Source organism: Capricornis sumatraensis, chromosome 4 (assembly GCF_032405125.1).
Source record: "Capricornis sumatraensis isolate serow.1 chromosome 4, serow.2, whole genome shotgun sequence".
Lineage (NCBI taxonomy): Eukaryota > Metazoa > Chordata > Mammalia > Artiodactyla > Bovidae > Capricornis > Capricornis sumatraensis.
This window is the reverse complement of record NC_091072.1, coordinates 5,370,765-5,397,523: the sequence shown is the minus strand read 5'-3', so window position 1 is coordinate 5,397,523 and position 26,759 is coordinate 5,370,765. Positions and strand designations below refer to the sequence as shown.

Here is a 26,759-nt window from a genome sequence, read left to right as displayed (position 1 = left end):
TTTCTTTGGATATGTTTTCAACAGGTAAAAAATCATATATGGGTTTTTATTAACTGCCTTATTGAAAATCCAACTTTTGATTCTCAGACTAAGGAAAACATGACTTTGCAGCCCAAAAGTTTTGGATCCAAATGCCAACTATCAGAAAAATTTTTTAAAGCAGTGAGTAAAATGTATATTACTTTTCAGTGTTTTTTGTTTAATTTAGAGTTGATTAAGTAGTTTTCTTGATTTATTTATTCTAATTATTCTGATTAGTTTGTTATTTTAACTGCACATACAGGCATACTTATCCTAAAAACCAAAATGCTTGATCCTGAAAACTTCAAAGGTTAGATAGACACTGTTTCATAAAACGGTTGATTATTTTGCCGAGCTTTAAAGTAGGGAATCATGTAACTAATTATGTTTTCAGTTTGCATTGGTCTTTAAAAAGCCAGTTTTGCCTTTAAAAAATGTACAGGTCCTCACAGGACTCCTGTCTTCATCTTTTCCATTCCTTTCAAGTTCATCTACTGATTTTGTAGATGTAACTTAAAAAATTATGGTAACATATGTCTAACATAAAATTTACCATATTCTACATATTTTTTTTCATTTTACTTAGCACATATTTATTTAGGCTGCCTTAACCTTTCTGAAACAAGATGAAAATATAAATAATAAATCTTAGATTTATAACTGAGCCTTGTGGCTGCTCTATACAGTCAACAAAAACAAGACCAGGAGCTGACTGGCTCAGATCATGAACTCCTTATTGCCAAATTCAGACTTAAATTAAAGAAAGTAGGGAAAACCACTAGACCATTCAGGTATGACCTAAATCAAATCCCTTATGATTATACAGTGGAAGTGAGAAATAGATTTAAGGGACTAGATCTGATAGAGTGCCTGATGAACTATGGACAGAGGTTCGTGACATTGTACAGGAGACAGGGATCAAGACCATCCCCATGGAAAAGAAATGCAAAAAAGCAAAATGGCTGTCTGAGGAGGCCTTACAAATAGCTGTGAAAAGAAGAGAAGCAAAAAGCAAAGGAGAAAAGGAAAGAGATAAGCATCTGAATGCAGAGTTCCAAAGAATAGCAAGGAGAGATAAGAAAGCCTTCTTCAGTGATCAATGCAGAGAAATAGAGGAAAACAGAATGGGAAAGACTAGAGATCTCTTCAAGAAAATTAGAGATACCAAGGGAACATCTCATGCAAAGATGGGCTCGATAAAGGACAGAAATGGTATGGACCTAACAGAAGCAGAAGGTATTAAGAAGAGGTGGCAAGAATTCACAGAAAAACTGTACAAAAAAGATCTTTACAACCTGGACAATCACGATGGTATGATCACTCACCTAGAGCCAGACATCCTGGAATGTGAAGTCAAGTGGGCCTTAGGAAGCATCGCTAAGAATAAAGCTAGTGGAGGTGATGGAATTCCAGTTGAACTATTTCAGATCCTGAAAGATGATGCTGTGAAAGTGCTGCACTCAATCTGCCAGCAAATTTGGAAAACTCATCAGTGGCCACAGGACTGGAAAAGGTCAGTTTTCATTCCAATCCCAAAGAAAGGCAATGCCAAAGAATGCTCAAACTACCGCACAATTGCACTCATTTCACACGCTAGTAATGCTCAAAATTCTCCAAGCCAAACTTCAGCAGTATGTGAACTGTAAACTTCCAGATGTTCAAGCTGGTTTTAGAAAAGGCAGAGGAACCAGAGATCAAATTGCCAACATCCACTGGATCATGGAAAAAGCAAGAGAGTTCCAGAAAAACATCTATTTCTGCTTTATTGACTATGCCAAAGCCTTTGACTGTGTGGATCACAATAAACTGTGGAAAATTCTGAAAGAGATGGGAATACCAGACCACCTGACCTACCTCTTAAGAAACCTATATGCAGGTCAGGAAGCAACAGTTAGAACTGGACATGGAACAACAGACTGGTTCCAGATAGGAAAAGGAGTACGTCAAGGCCATATATTGTCACCCTGCTTATTTAACTTATATGCAGAGTACATCATGAGAAACGCTGGGCTGGAAGAAGCACAAGCTGGAATCAAGATTGCCAGAATAAATATCACTAACCTCAGATATGCAGATGACACCACCCTGATGGCAGAAAGTGAAGAGAAACTAAAAAGCCTCTTGATGAAAGTGAAAGAAGAGAGTGAAAAAGTTGGCTTAAAGCTCAACATTCAAAAAACAAAGATCATGGCATCTGGTCCCATCACTCCATGGGAAATAGATGGGGAAACAGTGGAAACAATGTCAGACTTTATTTTTTGGGGCTCCAAAATCACTGCAGATGGTGACTGCAGCCATGAAATTAAAGATGCTTACTCCTTGGAAGAAAAGTTATGACCAACCTGGATAGCATATTGAAAAGCAGAGACATTACTTTGCCGACAAAGGTCCATCTAGTCAAGGCTATGGTTTTTTCAGTAGTCATGTATGGATGTGAGAGTTGGACTGTGAAGAAAGCTGAGCACCGAAGAATTGATGCTTTTGAACTGTGGTGTTGGAGAAGACTCTTGAGAGTCCCTTGGACTGCAAGGAGATCCAACCAGTCCATTCTGAAGGAGATCAACCCTGGGATTTCTTTGGAAGGAATGATGCTAAAATGATGCTGTACTTTGGCCACCTGATGTGAAGAGTTGACTCATCGGAAAAGACCCTGATGCTGGGAGGGATTGGGGGCAGGAGGAGAAGGGGATGAGATGGCTGGATGGCATCACTGACTCAATGGACGTGAGTCTGAGTGAACTCCAGGAGTTGGTGATGGACAGGAAGACCAGGCGTCCTGCGATTCATGGAGTCGCAAAGTCGGACATGACTGAGCGACTGAACTGAACTTGTGGCTGCTAATAATTTTTTATAGTTTTTTTCTGAATAAGCTTTGCCTCGTTTCTCCTGTTCACCAGTGCCACCAAACATATATATTAAGTGCCTTTATGTTTGCCCTGGGAATGTAGAGATGAATAAATTACAGCCCCTCCTCTTTGAAAGTTTTTAGTTTTTTTGGAGGAATATTGTGTAATATTGCAATAGAAATAACATTTTTATCAAATTTTGGTATTGGAATTTCAAAGGTAGGGTCTCATGAACAAAAATAAAAGTTGATTTTTAGGTTTAGCTAAAGGCCTATAGAATAGTACTTTTGGGTCTGATTGTAATAAATTCTGAATACCGCTGACCTGATGCTAATCATTTCCCAAATTTCCCCCCTCTTCACAGTTGTTCTTTTTATAAAGTAATTTGATTTTAATTTTTATACTTTTTCATTTTTGGGAAAGGAGGTTTAGATTTGATAACATAGTTCACTTCTTTTTATATTTGAAACGTTCCAGAAAACTTATTTTATACACCTATAATCAAACTACCAGGTTGATGAAAAATAAATAACTCAAACTTGGAGATGCTTTACTTTTTCAGGGAGTAGAGTTTGACATCGTATCACCTGTTAACTCACTGCAGAATGACACACATGTATAATGTTAGAATCCTTATCACCAAGCTCTTTAAAAAATAAGGACTATTCATAAGTTCTTAAGTTTATCCTGATATTCCCTTCATGTTAATATTTTTTTGTCATAGTGAATTCCAGATTCATGTTTTTGCGTTGAAGGATATCAGAAATGTCAGTGTCTATAATTGCCCAGGTAGTAAATTCATAGGTGGATCAGCCTTTACTGTGTTCATTTTAACAAAACTAACTTTTAACAAAAGCTGTGTATATTTCTTATGGAGTTTATTCTAATAAAATTTTTTTCACATGTGGTAAAGTTGCCTTTTTCTCATGTGTTTACATTTCCATATAATAGGTTATGGTGATTAGCTGCCTCAGTTAATTTACTGTAATTAGAATAATTTGCCGTCGTATATCATTATCATTTTGCATTACAACTGCCCAGATTCCAAGTATTACATTAGGTGTGAACTTCTTGCTTGCTGCTTTGATTTTAGGCCTCTAACTGTGGCATTGTAGAAAGTATCCTGAACTGGGTGAAATTTAAGGCTCAGACACAGCTGAACAAGAAGTGTTCATCAGTAAAGTACAGTAAAATCAAAGGTATTCCCAAATTGGATGATGCTAATGATGCTGGTAAGATTCAGTTTTTGTTTGGTTTTTAGATTTTGATTTAAGTTTTTATTCAGTTATAGATGGTTTTAATTTTCCACATATATAGGATTTTATTTTCAGAGGATAATTTCACTAAAATTGTTACATATAACACATATTACAATTTTGGGGGGATAAAACTTCAATAAAATGTGCCTCATTTTTACATTATACTGAGCATAATATAAGATGACTCTTTACAATGTTTTACTATCATTGTGATTGTTAATTTTTTGGTTTCATGCTTTTCGTTGGTAAGATTAGGGAATTTGGAGCATGTATCGTTGCTCATCTCTCTTAGGTGGCAAACATTCCCTGGAGTGCACGCTGATCCTGACAGAAGGAGACTCTGCGAAGTCCCTGGCCGTGTCTGGATTAGGTGTGATCGGGAGGGACAGATATGGCGTCTTTCCCCTCAGGGGAAAGATTCTTAACGTGCGGGAAGCTTCTCACAAACAGGTGTGTCTCTACATATGTACCCACATGTGCATATGACAATTTATTACTTTAACTAAAATTGTTGTGTTTTTATGTGTCAATTCTGACTCATCTTTTGTATATTTTGACACTTTAAAATACTTGCGATTCTTTTCATTTTTGCACAGATCATGGAAAATGCAGAAATAAACAATATTATTAAAATAGTTGGTCTACAATATAAGAAAAGTTATGATGATGCAGAATCTCTGAAAACTTTGCGCTATGGAAAGATTATGATTATGACTGATCAGGTTGGTTAAAAGTTGCCACATAATAAAACATCTCCTTTTCAGAATGTCCTTTGGATATTTGTTTCATGAGATTTGTTCCAAGATAGTAAATTGAAAATGATTATACTTCAAGGGGAATAATATTATTTAATGGCAGGGTTTGTGTGAAGTACATTTTACATTATCTAATTTATGGTAGCCACCTTTTTGGTTAGTTATTTTAAACTGTTTTTAAATTCAGTAAATTTGGAAAGAGTCGAACACACTGCAGTATTATGACATTGAAGCTTGCCTGTAAACAGGAAGGAAATGGTGAAATTTAGGAAGATGGCTAATATTTGTTTATGATAGCATAATTGGGGATTCACAAAAAACTAGGAGGATTTGAATAGTAAAATGGCAATAATTAGGCAAGAACTAAAAAACTGAAGAGTTTCATATGCTTCCCTGGTGGCTCTGATGGTAAAGAAGCCACCTGCAGTGTGGGAGACCTGAGTTCAATCCCTGGGTTAGGAAGATCCCCTGGGAGATCTTCCAGTTTTCCATTCCAGTATTCTTGCCTGGAGAATACCCATGGCAGAGGAGCCTGGTGGGCTACAGTTCAGGGGGTCGCAGAGTTGGACATGACTGAGTTACTGAGCATACACATAAAATTGAATAGTTTCATATCCATCCAACTGCTTGTGTCTCATGTACTCTAACTGAAAGCATTTGTAGGAAAATCTTCAACTGAGAAGCTGCTGTGTAGTTTTAAGCAGAAATTTATCAGTTTTTATGTTAAGAGAAGACTTGTGAATACTTGTATTCCATAGATTTCTCCTTTCAGTGAAGTGGCATTATAACTGTGTTTCTTGTATTTCTGTCTTCTAGTGAAATCTGGGGAAACTATAAAAAAGACAATGGTAGTATGTTTTATAGTGACAGAAAGATTCAGTTTATCACATAGCTATATTCTTTATTTGAATTTTAAGAAAGAAATTCTTTAATCATCCAAAGAATAATCTGTTTTGTACAATGCAGTTCTAAAATGTGAATGGAATTTTGCCTCATTGCTGCATTCATATATTTAAAAATTTGATTATATAAGTAATTATATTTCATAAAATTATCATGACACTCTTTACTGATACTTACTTAGGATCAAGATGGTTCTCACATAAAAGGCCTGCTTATTAATTTCATCCATCACAATTGGCCATCACTTTTGAAGCATGGTTTTCTTGAAGAGTTCATTACCCCTATTGTAAAGGTACTATTTACATTAATATACTTTTATACTATGGTCTTAAATGGTAGCAGAAAAACTAATTTTTTTTATTATTCATTTAAGGCTAGCAAAAATAAGCAGGAACTTTCCTTCTACAGTATTCCTGAATTTGATGAGTGGAAAAAACATATAGAAAACCAGAAAGCCTGGAAAATAAAATACTACAAAGGTCTGTATTCTGAAACACTTAAATTTTGTGAACTTAACTATTGACATAAATTTCCTGTTAAGAGAGCATTATAAAATATTTTGAAAGTTTATCTCTTTTAGCTTTCAAAAACAACTATTGCTGATTTTTAAAGAGTTATTATGGAAAATTTTATGTAAGTAGAATAGGTTATTGGGCTTCCCATGTACTTAAGTGTCGTCATTTCATGAACAATCTTGTTTCATCTGAACTCTTCTCATCGCCTTCCCATTAGTTTGAAATATTAGGTTGGTGCAAAAGTAATTGCAGTTTTCCTTTGTTGAACTTTGTCATTTGATATTGGAGTACATTCTTAAATAAATGTGGTTATATTATACATCATTTTACTGTGCATTTCTTGCTATATGTTCTTTTCATTAATGACTTGTTACTTGTTATTTATTATATATTTATTTTGGACTGTGGAAATGATGTTAGACAAAAAGCAAATTTGAGCAGTTTTCTTATTCAAGTTCAAATGGGTTGTAAAGCAGTGGCGACAATTTGTAACATCAACAACACATTTGGCCCAGGAACTACTAACAAACATACAATGCAGCTGTGGTTCAAGAAGTTTTGCAAAGGAGATGAGAGCCGTGACGATGAGCACAGTGGCCGGCCATCAGAAGGTGACAGTGACCAGTTGAGAGTCATCTCTTAAGCCGATCTTCTTACAACTACATAAGAAGTTGCTGAAGAACTCAACAATGACCACTCTATGGTCGTTTGGCATTAGAAGCAAATTGGAAAGGTGAACATAGCTCGATAAGTGGGTGCCCATGAGCTGAACAAAAATTTTAAAAATCATCATTTTGAAGTTGTCTTCTCTTGTGCTGTGCAATAAGAACTAACCATTTCTTGATCAGGTTGTGACATGTGATGAAAAGTGGATTTTATATGACAACCAGCGACGATCAGCTCAGTGGTTGGTCTGAGAAGAAGTTTCAAAGCACTTCTCAAAGCCAGACTTGCACACTAAAAAAACATGTTCACTGTTTGGTCTACTGTCCATCTGATTCATTACAGCTTTCTGAATCCTGGCAAAACCATTACATCTGAGAAGTATGCTCAGCAAATCGATAAGCTGCATCAGAAACTGCAATGCTAGCAGCTGGTATTGGTCAGCAGAACGGGCCCAGTTCTCCACAACAGTGCTCAACCATTGTCACGCAACCAGCGCTTCAAAAGTTGAACAAATTGAGCTATGAAGTTTAACCTCACCCACCATATTCACCTGACTTCTCACTAATTAACTACCACTTCTTCAAGCATCTCAACTTTTTTGCAGGGAAACTGCTTCCACAACAAGCAGGAGGCAGAAAATGCTTCCTAAGAGCTTGTTGATTCCTGAAGCACCAATTTTTACGCTACAAGAATAAACAAGCATTTCTTGTTGGCAAAACTGTGTTGATTGTACTGGTTCCGATTTTGATTAATAAAGATGTGTTTGAGCCTAATTACAATGATTTAAAATTCATGGTCTAAAACCTCAATTACTTTTGTACCAACCTAATAACTTCCAGGCATTAATAATATAATTAATTTCTATAGTACTTTAGTATGTATTTCTAAAAGAATTTTTTGTTGCCCATCATACCATTATCATACCTTCCTTTAATAACCTTAAATATTCAATCTGTTAAAATTCTCCTGACTATATTAAAAATGTTCATTTATATATATATGTGTATATATATATATATATATATTTTTTTTTTTTTTTTTAAATCAGGATCCAAACAGAGCCCACACACTGAATTTGGTTGATAGGTCTATTATATCTTATTATATTGTTTTTCTGTTTTCTGTGTGATTTATTTGTTTAAAAAGTTGGATAGTTTGTCCTATATCATTTCCCACATTCTGGATTTTGTTAATCATTTCTATAGCTTTTTTTTTTTGAGAGAACATTTAATGTCTATTCTAAGTAATTTTCATATATGCAGTATGCTATTATTAACTATAGGCATTATGCTGTAATTAGATTCTCCAGAATTTATTCATTTCATAACTGAAAGTTTGTACTTTTGACTGACATCTCTCTCTTTCTCTCTTCCCTCAGCCCCTGGTAACCACTATTCTACTCTGTGTTACTATGAGTTTGACTTTTTGTTTTTTTAGATTCCACATATAAGTGAGATCATACAGTATTTGTCTTTTTCTTTCTGTCTGGCTTATTTTTACTTTCATTTTAAAAATTGTGCAGGGTTGGGTACCAGTACAGCTAAGGAAGCCAAGGAATATTTTGCTGATATGGAAAGGCACCGTATCTTATTTAGATATGCTGGTCCTGAAGATGATGCTGCCATTACCTTGGTAACAAAGTTAATTAAGAAATCTCTCTAGACAGAGGGGTGGGGAATGCATTGAGAGAGAGTTGCATTGACATGCATGTACTACCACGCGTAAGGTAGCTCACTGTTATAGAGCACAGGGAGCCCAGTTCGATGCTCTGTGATGGCCAGAGGGCTGGGATGGGGGAGGGAGGGAGGGAGGGAGGCTTCAGAGGGAGGGCACACCTGTATACTTATGGCAGACTCATGTTGTACAGCAGAAACCGACAAAGCATTGTAAAGCAACTAAACTCCAATTAAAAATTAAAAAAGAAATCTCTCCCAGTATCCTTTTCCTCTGTCTGCCATCCTCCCCCTCCCAGTCTTGGCTTGCTGTGGTATGTCTCTTTTTAATTCTAAGCCCAGCCTAGTTAATCTTAGTGTCATTCCCCATCACCTCAGATTATGCTCTGCTTTCATAGTTCTTTAATTCAGAGACCTCTATTCAAATGTATTTTTGATAGAAGTATATTGGAAAAGACTTTATAATTTCCCAGAAATTAATAATTATTTGCTTTTATAAATTTTAATTCTATAGTGAAATTAATTTTTTAATGTATTAAATTATCTGGAATTTTTCAGGCATTCAGTAAGAAGAAGATCGATGACAGAAAAGAATGGTTAACGAACTTTATGGAAGATCGGAGACAGCGTAGGTTACATGGCTTACCAGAGGTTAGTCATAAAGAGCTGTGATCTGGGGGAAGAAAGAGAAAGGCCAAAAATCCATGTAGGAATAATGACATAATTGCTGTGTGACTTTTCCCTTAGCAATTCTTATATGGAACAGCAACCAAGCATTTGACTTATAATGATTTCATCAACAAGGAATTGATTCTTTTCTCAAACTCAGACAATGAAAGATCTATACCATCTCTTGTTGATGGTAAGTAGCTTTTCTTTAAGAAGCTTTTTCATTTTTGAATGTTATTGAGTGTATTTTAATTTCATGTATTTTAACCCATCCTTATAATAATTTTTAAAATTCTAAAGTTGCTTTTGAGATGTTTTAGAAGTTTTAAAATATTTTATAGTCTTTAATTTGAATCTTAAGCCCTTTTTGAGTTTCTAAATAAATTAATAGCTTGCAAATTTTTTTAAAGTTTTAGCTCCAAGTTATTGGAGACTTTTTAAAATAAAAAGTAAAATGTGATTTTGATAAGTTCTAGAGTATTTATCAGACCAAATTTTAAAAGTACCTTTACTCCTCAGTACCCGGAACCTCCCATCCAACCTCTAACCAGGCCCAACCCTACTTAGTTTTCAAGATCAGACAAGATAAATCTCATTCAGGGTGGTATGGCCATAGACCTCAGTTCCCAAAATTTAATGCTTTAGCTTATCTAACGTGACAAAAAAATTAGACTGCTACCGAGTAGTTGGAGCAGATTTTAGTCTTTTATCTAGAGTGTTTTGATTTTATAACTTTAAAAAAAAAGTTTATCTTTACATCCCTTGGTTTTTCAGCTAAAACAGATGGTTCTATAATCTATCTAATTCTAGCTTTCGGTCACATCCAGTCTCTGAAGTCTTCGTTAGAAGTTGCAGTCAAAATTGGTCTCAGGTGCTGTCAACTTCTATGCCAGTAGTTGTGTGCCTCTTATTTTACTAATGTTAGTTTTGCCTCCTCAATTAGATTATAAAATTCTCAAGAAAAGTGGCCATGTTTTATTATCCTTTTGCTTCTGCTATGCTCTGGGCCCATGGTAACGACGACAGCTGGGATCCACTGGAAAGTTCACCACTGTGCTTCTTGGTCTACAGCAGGAAGAGGGATCAGAAAGCAGAGTGCTTTGCTTACATTATCTCCTGTAATCTATGGTCACCCTATTAAGAGGGTGATTATTTATGTTACACTGAAGAGACACTGAGACTTAATGGTTTAGTAAGTTGTAGAAAGTCATGGCTAAGTTGAGAAGAGTATCCAGATTAGTGAGATTCTAAAGCCTGCATTCTTAATTACCAGAACATATCTCTACTTTATAAGAGCATTCCAGACTTAGGGTATTCTAATAATAGCTTTTAGGCTATTTGATGACTCGCTGATACTTCCATCACAATGGGCATGTTGGGAACATGAGTGTTGTGAAAGCTCCTGTGAAAGGAATCTGGTGCCACCCGGCAGTTCTTTAAGACTAGAAGGGGTTTTCCAATGGGTTCTTCACTTTTAGAATAGCTTAAGATGATATAAAATATGTTAGTAGGTACTCATTTTGTTAGAGTCTCAGCAATTTTAGTGATTTTTAATAAGCAGACTATATCTTTGCTTTTTTCTCTTGAATATATAGAACATTATTGTCACTAAAAGAAACATTGCAACTCAATCTTGAGTAATATTTTTAAAAGAGGGTTTTTCTTTTTAAAATCAGGTTTTAAACCAGGTCAACGAAAAGTTTTATTTACCTGTTTCAAGAGGAATGATAAGCGTGAAGTAAAAGTCGCACAGTTGGCTGGGTCTGTTGCCGAGATGTCTGCTTATCACCATGGAGAAGTAAGCAAGCATGGAGACTGGAATTAATTGAGAGCTATACTTATTGGCATGAAGAATGATAATAGGAGGATAATTCAGCATAAGTGTTTTTCCTTTTATGAGGTCTTTGGAAATGTTAAAGAATTGAGGATTTGTGTTTTAATAAAAATGAGGTTCATGGAGGAGCTTTGTGAATGTACTCTGTGTCTGTCCTGCAGCAAGCATTGATGATGACTATTGTGAACTTGGCTCAGAACTTTGTGGGGAGCAACAACATCAACTTGCTTCAGCCTATCGGTCAGTTTGGAACTCGACTTCATGGGGGCAAAGATGCTGCAAGCCCTCGTTATATTTTCACAATGTTGAGGTAATAATTTGCAGATATAATGGCATAAATACTATTTGAAGGTTACTGGAACTAACAAAATGTGTAATAGAAGTGTAGCTATGGAGAGAGAGCCATATTCCCTGGTGGCTCAGACGGTAAAAGCATCTGCCTATAATGTCGAGACCTGGGTTCATTCCCTGGGTTGGGAAGATCCCCCTGGAGAAGGAAATGGCAATGCACTCCAGTATTCTTGCCTAGAAAATCCCATGGATGGACAGAGTAGCCTGATAGGCTACAGTCTATGAGGTTGCAAAGAATTGGACACGACTGAGCATCTTAACTAAAAACTATGGAGAGAGAAGCTTGAGTGTCATGTTCAGGGTCAAGGTTCCAAAGTATTTGATAACATACAGAATGAAATTTGTGGATCTCGGTTTTTATGAATTATTGGTGAAGCTAGTCCTAATGAATGTAAGGATTTTTCTGATCTAACTATTTAGGCTGAAAGTGGGTTTTGCGGTTTAGTCAGAATAAGAGGAAATCCTTACCAGGTTATATATCAATATGAAGAATTTAGGCAGGTTAGTCCGTAAGTAATATAAGTAAAACAGGGCTGTTTTATTCTGGCTTTGTGCCTGAGAGAAATACATTTGGTAATAAAGTTAAGTAAATTTTATTAAGTTTAAATTAAGGACTTGTAACCAAAATTTTTAAATGCATTCTTTTAAAAGATTTCTGACATGTAAAGTAATTATGTATAAAGTTTTTTTTTCTCAAACTGTGACATTGCTGCACGTTTCTCTTTTTCCTTTTATTAGCACTTTAGCAAGACTGCTTTTTCCTGCTGTGGATGACAACCTGCTTAAATTCCTTTATGATGATAATCAGCGTGTGGAGCCTGAGTGGTATATTCCCATAATTCCCATGGTTTTAATAAACGGTGCTGAGGGCATTGGCACAGGATGGGCTTGTAAGCTGCCCAACTATGATGCCAGAGAGATTGTGAACAATGTCAGGCGAATGCTTGATGGCCTGGATCCTCATCCCATGGTAATGATGCAGAATTTACTGCTTATATTGGTTTTATTTGTATTTAACAAATGATATTGTGTGAACTACAAAGTCAGTAATTTTAGAAAAGTAATGGAACCATTTTCATATTAGAACATATTTTAGACAGTAAGGACCTTGTTAGTATAGAACTTGATGTGTGCTTACAGTAAAAGATAGTTTGCAAAAAGCCTGCAGATAAGGCTTATGGGGAGAAACTTTATTAAAATTTTAATGTAAAAGTATTTCAGACTTTCAAATGTTTAAATTATATAAAGAATAAGGCTTATATGATAAAGTTATATGCAACTTTTTATTGTTCTTCAACAACTAAATCATGTTATAGAGTCATGAGGATACTTAAAAACACACTGCAGGTATTTTAATATGTCTCCATATTTACTTTTCCCGTTTCCTACATCATTGATTGTTCAGCCCCAACTCCCTCTAAGGGAAACCTCTCGACATGGTTTACCCTCTTCTACATGGTTTAAAATCATCTAGATTCATAAGCAAAGAGGAAAACATACTCCATGTATATAGAAACTTAATATTTTTATGTATTTCACTCCAAATTTTATTTCATTTTTGTATTTAAAAAAATTAGATTGAGTGTGATTTAAAATCTGTTTCTCCCCTAAATAAAGTACTTTAAAATATTTCTAACAGGAGTATCAAATTACTTATAATGATTATAGCATTTTATTTTAATTATTTCAGATACATTGAGTATAAAGTTAATATGTTTCTTACATATACATATGTGTATATGTATATATACACACATATATAATCTTCTATATATGATACTGTGCTAAGTGGTGAGATAAAATATTATCCCTGTCTTCAAAAAGTTAATCTTTTGTCAAGGCAAGACATCTGGGCTTGTAGTTTACAGTGACAGAAGATAGTAATAGTTGCTCAGTGTGCCAGAAGAAATGTCCTGTGCTGTATACCTAACTGCTTAGTGATAATAACAAATAGGAATTAGAGAAGCGGGGCGTGGCTTGTCGTTTGGCTGAGGGGCTGAGTGAGATTCATACAGGTATATAGGGTGTGAGGGCATGCTGGGTAGAGGAAAGTGAGAATATTCAAAATATTCAAGACGTATAAGTAGTGACCTGGAAGGCAGATCATTGGCTCTGGACTGCAGAGCTAACATAACATCTGAGGAATCTGAATTTAGAGAATTTTTTAATCTACAGGAGAAGGAAGGATTTAGGTAATAGACTGGGGAGAGAAAAAAGGTAATATTCTTGGAAGACTAGGAAAGATGATGCTAAGGTTTCGAGGTTAGGGAATGCTGGGCCTTTGAGAACAGAAGCTGTGAATTCAAGCCCGAGTGATTGTATGGAGAGGGCCTGCTGTGGACAAGAGGAATTTTGGTTCAGTCGTGTGAACCTGAGCTGGCAAGAGCTCCTGACTGGGGGCGCTCAGAGGTGACGCTGGCACTCAGTGAGGAGTTGGGCTCTTAAGGGATTTTTATTTGTCTCTTCAGCTTCCAAACTACAAAAACTTTAAAGGAACGATCCAAGAACTTGGTCAAAACCAGTATGCAGTCAGTGGTGAAATATTTGTGGTGGATAGAAACACAGTGGAGATTACCGAGCTCCCCGTCAGAACTTGGACACAGGTTGGTACAAGATGCAAGCTGCCTGTGAGGAGGGCGGTTGCATTAGACAGCGTGTTCTGGTTTGAATGGGATTCCATCTCTGTTTGCCCTGAGTCTGTAGAGTGTTTAAACATTCCTGCATGCATTTTTCATGTGAATATTCAAATTGTAATTAAAATGTTTTTTAACTTATCTAAATGTAGAATGACTGAAGCTAACTTTTAAAAAGACTGTTATCTTGTTTACACTGAAATGAGTAGAATATGAAATGAGTAAGGAATAACGTTTGGAACCCTTGCAAGTGTGGTCAGTAAATTCACGTCAGTCAGTGTAGGTGGGTGTCAAGCTGTCAGCTCTAGCTGATGCCATCCTGTTCGTACTCTCGGCCCCTTTTCACCCTACGAGCAGGTCAGAACCGTGCCCTTGTCTTCTTTCTCCATTAAGATCCCTGCATGTTGTTGACTGCAGTGGCTGGGCTGGAGATGGTGGAACTGGAGGTTTCCCCTTTTTCTTCCGACTGGAATTGAGAATTTTTAGAAGAGTGTGTGACTTGTAGTTTAAGAACATGAATGTGTGTCATGAAAGAATTACTTATTTTTTAATCTTTTGTAGGTATACAAAGAACAGGTTTTAGAACCTATGCTAAATGGAACAGATAAAACACCAGCATTAATTTCTGATTATAAAGAATATCATACTGATACAACTGTGAAATTTGTGGTGAAAATGAGTGAAGAGAAGCTAGCACAAGCAGAAGCTGCTGGATTGCACAAAGTTTTTAAACTCCAAACTACTCTCACTTGTAATTCCATGGTACGTGAACTAGATTTACTATGAATTTAACCTTTTATTATGTAAATGGGGTTTTTGCAGCTGGCTTCGTGACACCAGTGAATGTAATGAGTCTGAACGCTTCTCCCCTTGGATGTTTGCTAAGGAATCCAGAGGTACTTTCCTTTTCCTCTAATATTATCCTCTGCTCTTAATCCCAGCTCTGCATTTTGAGTGTGGGGTTGAACACACAGGGTACACATACTTTCACACACACTGACTTGAAGTTCTGGGAGGGATTATTGCAGGATTTCTGTGTGCCTTATTGTCTGTCTCTATTAGCATTTTAATTGTGAAGTACTTATCTTCTTGTAACTATAATTTGCTTTATTAAGCTTATAAATAATTGAGGAGGAAAATAAAAGTGAGTATGTATGATTATTCTCATTCCATTCCAAATTAGCTTTTAAACTTGAAAGAGAAAAATCCAGCAATAGCACAGTGACTGAGAAAAAGCGCCATCATTGATAGGAAAAGGATACAAAGGATAGAGAAGTAAGATTTCTCCCTAAATTGAAGTTTGAGTGAATTATAGCACATTTCAAAAAATCAAAAGCGAGGCAAATGCACACCCGCTGAATATATGGGAAAGAGAGAACCTTAAATTTAACATTTAAAGACTTACAGAGAGAATCCATTTCTTTTTGGTTTGAAAAAAATATTAGGTGGTTTTATAGCCATAGTTTATATAGTTTTAAATAAGAACCTTATTTTAAGGTCCTATCTTAAAAATTTATTCCAACAACATATTTTCATAGTTCTGAGAATTGAATTTTATCCATTTCTCAAAGTTACCAAAGGAATATTCACAGAAATGTGCTGAATAATTTTGGTTCTGGCTTTTAGGAATGGTATGTATTCATGTAAGTGTATTATGGTTATTTTAAATACTGTAGGACATAATTCAAGCTAAAAATGCCAACACAGATTTATATAATCTTTGAAAATTTTGTGTTTTGCATAGGTACTCTTTGATCATATGGGATGTCTGAAGAAGTATGAAACTGTGCAAGATATTTTGAAAGAATTCTTTGATTTACGATTAAGCTATTATGGTTTACGAAAGGAGTGGCTTGTAGGAATGTTGGGAGCAGAATCTACTAAGCTTAATAATCAAGCCCGTTTCATTTTAGAGAAGATACAAGGAAAAATCACTATAGGTAAGATGCAACCTTTAAAAATTTGAACATTAGTTAAAATGGAAAAAAAAACTTTATTAATAGAAGACATTTTTATCAGTAGAATATAAACAAATACAAATTGAATCTCTTTTCTTGATCCTAACTTTATTTTTCCCTCACATAGAGAATAGGTCAAAGAAAGATTTGATTCAAATGTTAGTCCAGAGAGGTTATGAATCTGACCCAGTGAAAGCCTGGAAAGAAGCACAAGAAAAGGTAATCATTTGCAGAATGAGACATTCAGAGAAGCTTTTAAAAGCAACTTCCAAAGCGAACCAAAAACCCAACCCCTGAATTTTGAATTTAGTACTGCTAACGGTGCTGAGTGGTGTGTTTGGAGACTGAAGTCTTCTGTTTATTCACGAAACGGATATGGTACAGGAATTTGCAGTGACACCCGCCGCAAAGCACGTGGCCAGTGTGGCTCTGCCTGGGCCTGGGCTGTGACTCCAGGTCTGAGGAGGTAGCTAGTCTCCTCGGCCTTCTTTTTGTGAGCTGCTGTTAATGGACGGTGGTGGTGTGTGGTGCAGGTCACTCTGGGAACTGCTCTGGTCATGCGTAAATGATTCCCCCCAGGCAGTCTGCAGCCATAGTGTGGAGTCACCACTCCCTCGATTTGGTTTTGCTGTACTCTGGGGATATGAGAGATGGAATGGTTCATACTTACCAGTATTTATTGAGCCCCATGGTGTGCTCTGACCTTGGCTTTAGATCTTTAGCTGGAAATTTAAACCCTGGGACTTCAGATTAAAAGTCTGGTGTTTTGTTAATTGTCCATTTTAGATCATAGAGTACTAACACTAATTCAGTGAGTGGAATATTGAAACTGTGAAAGTTCTCTCAAAAATTAGCTTCTTGCTGTTGTGGATAATTTAAAGAGGTGATACCACATTGTGATTGAGAACACAAATGTACAAAAAAGAAGAAACTTGGAAATGATTAGTTTTCAGATACTTAATTGAATATTGTATACATATATAATACTGATAATGTTTGCATTTTAAAAAATAGTTATGATTATGTGATATAACTTGCACTGAAACATTAAACTTCCTAGCATTTGAGTTCTCAACCATAATGTTTTTCATATATTTCAAACTACATATAAATACTGCTTTCATTTACATTTAAGTTTTTTTCAATTTTGAACTGTCCTTAGAATGACATATACTAGAATGAGTAAAACTAAAATGAATTATGTATCAATTTACATATTGAGATAATAGGTTGATTCATTGAGGGAAGTGGGTAGGACAAAGTGGGAGAGTATTCAGATTTAAGATGCCTTAAGCACTTGCTTTCCTTTCAGTGTGTTTTATTGCATTCTTAAACCCCAAGTTATGGTTTATACACTACTTGCCCTTCTGCATCACTGTTGGTTTAAATTATATCTTAAAAAATTTTGCTAGTAAGCTAATGAATTTAATGTTTAGTTTTTAAAAATAAAAGTGTTTAGGGTTTGAGAATGCCCTTCTGGTGGAAATAGACCTCACGGGTAAAAGCTCATGCTCGCTTCAGTACTTTCATTGTTACCCTCAAAAATCTCTCAGCATCTTGACCATGTACTTTGGGGGTTTCAGAAACAGAAGGAGCTGCTTTTACAAGAGTGTCTTGTTATGTAGAGTTGGAGGAGAGAAAATTACAAAGCAGATAATTAGAAGCTCAAAAGCATGGTAGAATTGTCACTGGAACTTGAAAAGCGGTGGTTTTTTTTTCTTTTTTCCCCTGAAAGTATCCTTAATCATCTTCATGTTAACAGTGATAGATACACACATTGATGGAGCACTCATTAACAATACTTGGTGTGTTATTAAAACCTAGAGCAAATAGACTTCTAGAGTGTGGGTCTAAATAGGATTTTATGACACCTGACACCCTAATAGGATTTTAATAGTAGTGTAAGAAATTCCATAGCAGCACACTATTTCATGAAGAAATTTTAAAAGCTGTAGACTGTATTAATTTGTCCTAAATTATCTAGGTACTTATATAATCTATCAACTGAACAACAGCATTCCTTACTTGGATAATGTTACTTAATTGAGTTTATACTTTGAATGCAATGAAGCACCTTTCTTTGTAATTTTTATTTTTATCTCTTCTAAAATAAACTTTAATTTTTGTATATATACATTATTTTACTGAAAATTTAAAATTGTAAAACTTTTTTTAAATTGTAAGGCTTTTTTTCTTTTCTTTTTTGATTACCGGAAGTGAACTTTTTTTTTTTATGGGGTATCATGGTTAACTCAGTCATTTTTAATGATCTGAGTGCCTTTAACAATTGAGATTCAATTTTATTTTAACAGCTGTTGTTATTTAAAAAATTTTAAAGATGATGTCACTTATAATAAATTCATTGGATTTTGAAATTTAGTATTAGTGTAAGAAGATTGTTTTAATTGTAACTATTTCTGTGAAAAAAAGACCTTATGAATACAATTTTTGAATAGCCCTTACAATTCTTACTCTAACCTACCAGCTCTTCAACTCTTAAGTGAATTTTTCTTAGTCCTTACTTGAGTGTTCTTGCTTGAGAAAAGAATTTACCCTTAGTGACTGAATATCTTAGCATATTTATTATAACTGTAAAACATTTTTTTAGGTTTCAAATTGTTCAATCACTCTCCAGTGCAAAGATCTGACGAGACGCATGATAGAATATTGCTTCTGCTCTGTTACATTTAGGATGTGGTGTCTTCTCAAGCAGTTAATTTTTCACCAGATTCCTGAATAGAGGCTAAATATACTATTCCTTTTGATGACATTATTTTGCATTTTTAGAAAATTTAAATTTTTTATAGGAAATATATTTTCATAGATAATCTTGTAGATAATCTAAAATAAACCCACCACCCTGAAGATATAGCTTTAAGAGTGTAGCATGTGTGGAATTTTAAACTCAGTATTCAGTAAAATTCAATGTTGATTTCATATTATACAGGACTTTAATATAAAGTTTATTATTTTTTGCAGGCAGCAGAAGAGGAAGAATCACAAAACCAGCATGATGATAGTTCCTCTGATTCAGGAACTCCGTCAGGCCCTGATTTTAATTATATTTTAAATATGTCTCTATGGTCTCTAACTAAAGAAAAGGTTGAAGAGCTGATTAAACAGAGAGATGCAAAAGTATGAACTTCTGTGGGTTAAATAATTTGAAACTATTTCAGTGTTTTCCATATATTTATTTTTCTTTTCCAAAAATAGTTTTATATATCCTTTATCCATTTAAAAATTATACATTTATAATTGAATGTTTAAATCACACTACTTTTTTATTATAGGGGCGAGAGGTCAGTGATCTTAAAAGGAAATCTCCTTCAGATCTTTGGAAAGAAGATTTAGCAGCTTTTGTTGAAGAACTGGATGTAGGTTAAGTCTCCATTAAAATATATTTGAAAGAGTAATGTTTATCAAACAAAATGAAAGTTTTTAAAATTAAATTATCTCAGAATTTCTTTTAGCTCTACAAAGGTTAATGTGTTTATAAGCTGCAGAGGATTAAGCTTCTAGCTATATGAAGTCATAAAAAAAGTTATGTCTGATGTAGATGAATAAAAGCTATGGAGTGGGATTTTAGAATGAGTTGAGTTCTAATACTCTCTACTAGTTAAATTTGCTTAACTGACTTCAAATTAGCTTATTGCTTCAATTTTAATGTTTTCCCCCAAAAGAGGAAACAATATATATATGTGATTGAATATAGGTATTTGATTTTTAAAAAGTAGAATGATAGTCTCTTTAGACTTTTAATAGAGAAATTTTAAATTTTTTAAAATTTAGTTTTCTCCAAGTAGAATTCCATTTTTAAAAATAAAAGAAAAAAATGTAGAGAAAGATATAAAATACAAACTTTTCCTAAAATTGCCTAATTTATTTTTAACCAATTAACTCACTTAAAATTTCATGGTAGCAATATGATCATCTAATTTTGAGTAGTACAAGGTAAATTGCTATTTATTATTAATCATGATATTACTTATATTTATTGGTTTTAGTTGTTTCATTGATTTGTTGTCCACATGCTCTAGTTTTATAACCTAAGTCAGAATTCGAACTCTCAGGAATGAGTGTGGTATATTAGTTGCCTAATAAAATTTCTGGAATTTTAATGATCTCTCAAGTATCACAGTATCATGTGTTGCCTTGATTTGTACTTTTCTTCTGTTGTTATGAATTAGATTTTTTAAAAATTTGAGACTTTTCCCTGCTGACTTATACATTTGAAAATTAATATCCATTAAGATTGAAGCAAGGTAAAGCAAGAGTAAAGAATGGCTTCATATTTGTTACCAGAACTGCCTTTTTGTATGATTTGCTAGGCATCTGATGATACCAGGTCATCAACAGTCCTGATCCCATAATGTGTCATAGGGTTCTAGAGGTGGAAGGGACCATGTAGGTCATTTAGTTACAACCCCCTTGTCTTACAAATGAGAAGCTTGTTAGATAGAACTGGGACTACAACCCAGGCCTTCTGATTTAGAATTGTTTTTCCCTTAGGTTAGATCACCTGAGTGAATAAAATGAGGTATGACTTCTTCTGCAGTCCCAGCTGTCTTTTCTGATGAGTTGTTTATGCCCCACCCTCCTCCCCATCCTTAATGATTCCCCTCCAGAAAGTGGAAGCGCAGGAACGAGAAGACGTTCTGGCTGGGATGGCCGGAAAAGCAATCAAGGGGAAGGTTGGCAAACCTAAGGTGAAGAAGCTTCAGCTAGAAGAGACGATGCCCTCCCCTTACGGCAGGAGAGTGGTTCCTGAGATCACTGCCATGAAGGCAGATGCCAGCAAGAAGCTGCTGAAGAAGAGAAAGGTAGAACACTGCCCGTGGGTGGGCTTCACCTCAGTGATGATGTTTGTAGGAATCGAAATTTTACTGTTATGACATCATGCTGTATTTTTGTTTCAAATGTATCTCTGTTTCACTGTGATAGGAAGTCATTTGTTCAAAAGCGCAGTTGATCCATACATAGGATGAAGACATATTACTCAAGGACCCACATATATGTAAAGAGTGACTTAACTTGATCCCATTTCTAAAAAGAGAGAAATATTCTACTCAGTATTCTAAATTAAAATCATGGAACAGTAGCAACAAGAAGTATAAACCATAAACTTAGATTTGTATAAGACCAGTTAAGGAAGTCTCACAGTAGAAAAGGGTCTGTTTGGCTTTTGAAGTAAACTGTCATCTTTTACTGTTTGTTTTACCTTTAGTTAAAAGATCATTAGACACAGCCTATGTCATTGGGTTGATTGATGTTACAGTGGATTTAAAAGCCTCCTGGAGAATGGGGGTCAGTTAGCCAGAGGAAGGAAACATCTCAGAGGTGAGGAAGCAGGAGCCTGATGGTCACAAGGAGAAAGGCCGACTTTTCTTGGCAGGTTGAGTTTAGAAGCAGAGCGTGCCAGGTGGACCTGGGAACTCGGGAGACGAGCCCGGGCGCTGGGTGAGGCTGGAGGGTTCTCTGTGCAGAGAGAGAGTGGAGCCCCAGGTGGGACACTGGGATGAGGGGGAGCCCTCTCCTGCTGTGCTGAGGACCAGGGTCTCACACGTTCACCTACACAGAGCTTTCTCTTCTCAGAGATGGCTTCTCTTCTCTCCATTTCCCATGGTGTTAGTCAGGATCTGTTTTCAGCACATTTCTCTGAGCCTTTTGTACTCTCCTTGAGTGACTGCGTTTGTGCCCAGAGAGTTTATCACTTGACTCTTGAATCGATGTCCTGAAGCGGTCATGGTTCCAGGAGAGCTGGACTAACACAGCCATCAGAACGCCCCCAAGCCCCATACACTCAGCATGCCTGACTTAAATCCTGGTTTTAAAACTCCCTCCCTGCCTCTGCCTGGTCTAGCTTCTGGCATGATCAGCCATCACTAACATAGGCCAGAAGCTGGCAAGTATCTCATTTAATCAGTAGCTTAGTCCTACTGACTGACTATAACAGAGTCCCCAAATCCACGCTCTTATCTTGGTCCCCACTGACTCTGTTTTAGGATTCAGTCTATTTTCTCTGAGGCAGTTTAAGGTCAGCCATGTGGCTCCAGCAGTCCTGTCTGTAGTCAGCCAGTCCTGACTCTACCTATTCACTTCATTCCTCTGTCCTATGTTTCCACCAGGGGGATGTTTCCAAAATACAAGACTGGTTATTACACAGTGACCCCTTGTGTGCAGTGACTGAGCTTCCACCTGGCTGCCCTCATGCTTCCCAGGTGGCACTAGTGGTAAAGAACCCGCCTGCCAATGCAGGGAGACATAAGAGACGCCCGTTCTATCTGTGGGTCGGGAAGCTCCCTTCGAGGAGGGCGTAGCAGCCCCCTCCAGTACTCTTGCCTGGAGAATCCCACGGACAGAGGAGCCTGGTGGGCTGCTGTCCATGGGGTCACAGAGAGTCAGGCATGATGGACCTTTCCTCTCAGCTGTCCTCGAGTCCCAGCAGATTGAGGCATCGTCTTTTCCCTTGTCCCTCTGCTCACTTGGTGGATGTACCCGAGTCCCTCTGCTCACTTGGTGGATGTACCCGAGTCACTCTGCTCACTTGGTGGATGTACTCGTCTTCAGTACCCAGCGGAAAGGGCTCCTTTTCCCTGTTGTCTGTCCTGCCCTGGGCAGGATTGCTCACTTCTCCTCACGGGTCACTGTTCTTTCTCCGTTTGAGGGTCAGGGAACTTTGTCTTATGCTTAGCAGTATATGACATGTCATGTTTTATTCTCATAATAATAAAGATTATTTTTATTATCTTCAATAATCTGAAGGATTTTTCCTAGTGGATAGGGGCCTGAGCTATAGCAGTGAAATTTTTTCAGGTGCCTTTTGGTACCTTGTCCTTAGCTTTGAGTCTGAAAGTCCCTTGGATAATCAGAAGCTGCCTTCTTATTTCTTACAGTTGGTTTTAAGTAGCTATCATCTCACAGAATGCACGAATAGATTAGAGTGGTAAGCAGGATCATTTTCCATAGCTACATAAAAAGCTTGGTCTGATCAATGTCATCTCTTAGGGCCTCAGTAGACCCATGCATTCTTTTTATTCATCTGATACAGAAAATCTATCTATTGACTGGAAATGTACCTCTAAAGCACATATGATATTAGTTCAGCTTGTATTTTTCCTGATGGTTTGGCTTTCTTTTGAATGTGTAGGGTGATCTGGATACCTCAGCGGTGAAAGCGGACTTCGATGAAGAGTTCAGTGGAGTAGTGATGGAAGGCGGAGAAGAAGCATTGACCCCACCAGCTCCTGCAAGCAAAGGTCCCAGGCCCAAGAGGGAGAAAAAGGAGCCTGGTGAGCAGTCATTACACAGTGTTTTGTTTGTGAGAAAATGTGTATGTTCAGGGCATTAGTAGATTCTTTGTGCTTTTTTTCTGGTAGGTGAAGTGATATCTTCAGTTCTCACAAACATTATAATGAACTTTTAGTTATAATAGTTTTATTTTTACTGATGATATTTAGATGAGTATTGATACATACCTTATTGTTACTCATTTGTTTTTAGCCACCAGGGTGAGAAAAACACCTACGTCGTCTGGCAAACCCAGTGCAAAGAAAGTGAAGAAACGGAACCCTTGGTCAGACGATGACTCCAAGTCAGAAAGTGACTTGGAAGAATCAGAACCTGTGGTTATTCCAAGAGACTCTTTACTTAGGAGAGCGGCTGGTATTCTGATATATTTTATACTTATTTTATCATTTGTTTGTGGTTTGACAAAGTTAGTATTACTTATAAGTTGGTATTGTTAGTATCATCAATATTACTGAAGTAGTAAACCATTAGTATTTCAGAAGTTAGTTCACAAAGACCAAAAAGCCTTCTTTATAGAATGATCTTTTCTAGCAAAGTTGGACATACATTTCTCCAAAGTGAAATCTGGAGAAAGTGTTTTCTTACTGACTTTTACGATAAAGTTTGGGTTACATTCTGTCGATAGTTTGGAGATGTTTGCTAGAAAATGTACCTTGATATGGGCTCACCTGCCAGTGCAAGGAGATGCAGGAGACATGGGTAAAGAAGCTGCCCGCCAATGCAGGAGATGTGAAAAACACAGGTTTGATCCCTGTGTCGGGAAGACCCCCTGGAGGAGGGCATGGCGTCCTACTCCAGTATTCTTGCCTGGAGAGTCCCACGGACAGAGGAGCCTGCTGGGTTACAGCCCAAGGGAGTTACAAAGAGTTGGATGCAACTGAGTGACTGAGCTCACACGTGTGTACCTTGGTGTAGGGCACTAGCAGCAGGGGGTCCACAGGCAGCGCGGGGTCCACAGACCATGCTGGGTCCATAGGCCATGCTGCGTTGGTTTCCTTTCGGTGTGTTGTCTGTCATATCATGAGAAACCCTCCACTTTATCGACTGGTTCATATGCACACAGCATTATTTAGATGATTGCAGTGCCAGAGCTCAGGTTGTAGAAGCCCATTTGCTAGTGTATATTAGTGTTAAGCATGTGATTTGATCCTCTTTGAATATTTATTAATTTGAAGTCTTCAAATACTTAAAAACTGATGAGTGTCCTATTTTATAGTTTCTTCTCAAATTTTAAGTCCTAATTTACATAAAATGAAAAAACATTCTGATTGTTTTCTTTGGGAGATACTTTTATATTTCAGGCCTTCAATCACTAAGTAATTGAATTTCTTTTCCTAAAGTACATAGGTAGTATAACAGGGGTAAACTTTTTTTTTGTTATAGTTGATTTACAATGTTGCATTAGTTCAGAGGTGAGTTTTAATACTGTATCAAGTTACATGAAAATTAATTTATTAACAGCTTTAAAATTGTATTTAGGCTTTCCCCATACATTTAAAATGAAGTATAAAGTTGCATGGCATCCAAATGAGTTTAAAATTTTATTCCATAGTATATGCTAGAAATTATAGTAAAGCTTATTTGCATTATACCAGTGTGCCCTTCTCCATAGTGGGTGCTTTTTTATGTGTTATATTATTTTGCTAATATATTGAGATCTTAACTCTGTTTCTCCTCATTCATCTGAAAAATTACTATTTCTATTATTTCATGGTAAAACTACTGTGAAGAGAGATGATAGAAGTTTTTATGTAAGAAGTTAAGAGAAAGCACTTTCTAAAGATATACAGGTTGTCTTTTGTAATTGCAGAAATGGGGGAGTCGCATATTAGGAGTCACTTTTACAGTGGCCATGTCCCCTTCCCTCACTGTTTGGAGTAATGTTTAAGCATGAAAAGCAGCATCCTGACGCTCTCATCAGGATCATGTCGCATTCTCTGACAGCTGAGCAGGACCCCAGAGCCTCCTGGGAGTGCAGGCTAGACGTTAAGACCATCCGAGTAACTGAGGCCAAACTTGGGCATTTTTATTCTCTAATGCTTGTCTTTTTCTCTTGCATGTGTTCAGAGACTGCTGGATTATTTTTCAAGTGTATGGTTTGGAATAATATTTCACTTTGATAAAGCTGGGTTTAAAGTCATTTTTATTTTTGTCCTAGCTGAACGGCCAAAGTATACATTTGATTTCTCAGAAGAAGAGGATGAAGATGCCGATGATGATGATGACAATAATGATTTAGAGGAATTGAAAGTTAAAGCATCTCCCATAACAAATGATGGAGAAGATGAGTTTGTCCCTTCAGATGGCCTAGATAAAGATGAATACACGTTCTCACCAGGCAAATCGAAGGCTACCCCAGAGTAAGTAACACGGCAACAGCTCTTCAGTGACACGGCACAGCCGGGCATCTTGGCATCACAGGAAGCACCAAGAGACTGTTACTCTTCTGGGGAAGGGCCTCCCCATGAAGGAATAAATCTGGTTAATATTGTAGCTGTTCCATAACTGTCCTTATAGTTGAGAGCACAGGGTGGCAAATGTTTTCCATACAAATTTGAAATAGTAAACATTTTAGGCTTTGCAGGCCACATGGTCTCTTGAACTACTCAATACTGCCACTGTAGCAAAAAAGCAGCCATAAATGATATGTGAATGGATGCGTGTATTTGTGTTCCAGTAAAATTCCATTTAAAAAGTTAGGCAGCAGGTGTATGGGACATACCTTGACAACCCTGGTTCAGAGGAAAGTTAGGGCGTCACTAGAATCGGGAGGGTCACTTTGCTTCCTTTGCTTTGGTCGTGGTTGACTTTTCTTGCTCTGCTGTGTGGCAGCGGGAACATGTAGGATATGAAGTTTGCAACTATTTCAGATTTTTAAGGAAGTATTTTACCACACGCAGTAAAGTATGAGAAATCAGATTGTTGCCTCCTCTGATGGAGATGGACTTTCTTCTTGGATTTTTGCCAATAATTTACTGGTGTTAAATTCTGAAGTGGTTCTGTCAACCACAAAACTTAGTGGTATTTTGATTAACTTGGAACTTTTGCTTTTCTGTTAAGTAATTGCTTTTTCTGGTATCTGTGTATGCACACTAATGCTCATGAGAGAGCAAAAAGGAGTATGGTTGCCCTGGTTTTACAAAGAGAAACACATGAGAGGGCTAGACTGTTCTGTAGTTATAACCTTGCAGTACATATATTATATATAAACTCTTAAGGTTGAGATAGTGACTGATAGGTGATTGATTTCTTTTTCTTTAATAGAAAGTCTTCCCACGACAAGAAGAGTCAGGATTTTGGGACTCTCTTCTCTTTTCCTTCATACTCTCAGAAGTCAGAAGATGGTATGCTCATTTCATCTTTTCATT

The 26,759-nt window shown here is 36.5% G+C and overlaps 1 protein-coding gene across 1 annotated transcript in view; it reads left to right on the top strand.

Annotated features, from left to right (window-relative positions):
• TOP2B (DNA topoisomerase II beta) overlaps positions 1–26,759 on the top strand; it is a 46,179-nt gene that overhangs the window by 13,991 nt on the left and 5,429 nt on the right. Inside the window, exons 10-32 of the mRNA XM_068970454.1 lie at positions 25–162; positions 3,961–4,099; positions 4,419–4,576; positions 4,723–4,848; positions 5,966–6,076; positions 6,158–6,263; positions 8,488–8,597; positions 9,197–9,289; positions 9,386–9,500; positions 10,984–11,105; positions 11,303–11,451; positions 12,231–12,462; positions 13,961–14,095; positions 14,687–14,887; positions 15,870–16,065; positions 16,211–16,302; positions 19,063–19,218; positions 19,374–19,457; positions 20,709–20,903; positions 23,231–23,372; positions 23,584–23,745; positions 25,550–25,751; positions 26,656–26,735. Of these exons, the coding sequence (XP_068826555.1) occupies positions 25–162; positions 3,961–4,099; positions 4,419–4,576; positions 4,723–4,848; positions 5,966–6,076; positions 6,158–6,263; positions 8,488–8,597; positions 9,197–9,289; positions 9,386–9,500; positions 10,984–11,105; positions 11,303–11,451; positions 12,231–12,462; positions 13,961–14,095; positions 14,687–14,887; positions 15,870–16,065; positions 16,211–16,302; positions 19,063–19,218; positions 19,374–19,457; positions 20,709–20,903; positions 23,231–23,372; positions 23,584–23,745; positions 25,550–25,751; positions 26,656–26,735 (3,244 nt within the window). The remainder of the gene's footprint in view (positions 1–24; positions 163–3,960; positions 4,100–4,418; positions 4,577–4,722; positions 4,849–5,965; positions 6,077–6,157; positions 6,264–8,487; positions 8,598–9,196; positions 9,290–9,385; positions 9,501–10,983; positions 11,106–11,302; positions 11,452–12,230; positions 12,463–13,960; positions 14,096–14,686; positions 14,888–15,869; positions 16,066–16,210; positions 16,303–19,062; positions 19,219–19,373; positions 19,458–20,708; positions 20,904–23,230; positions 23,373–23,583; positions 23,746–25,549; positions 25,752–26,655; positions 26,736–26,759) is intronic.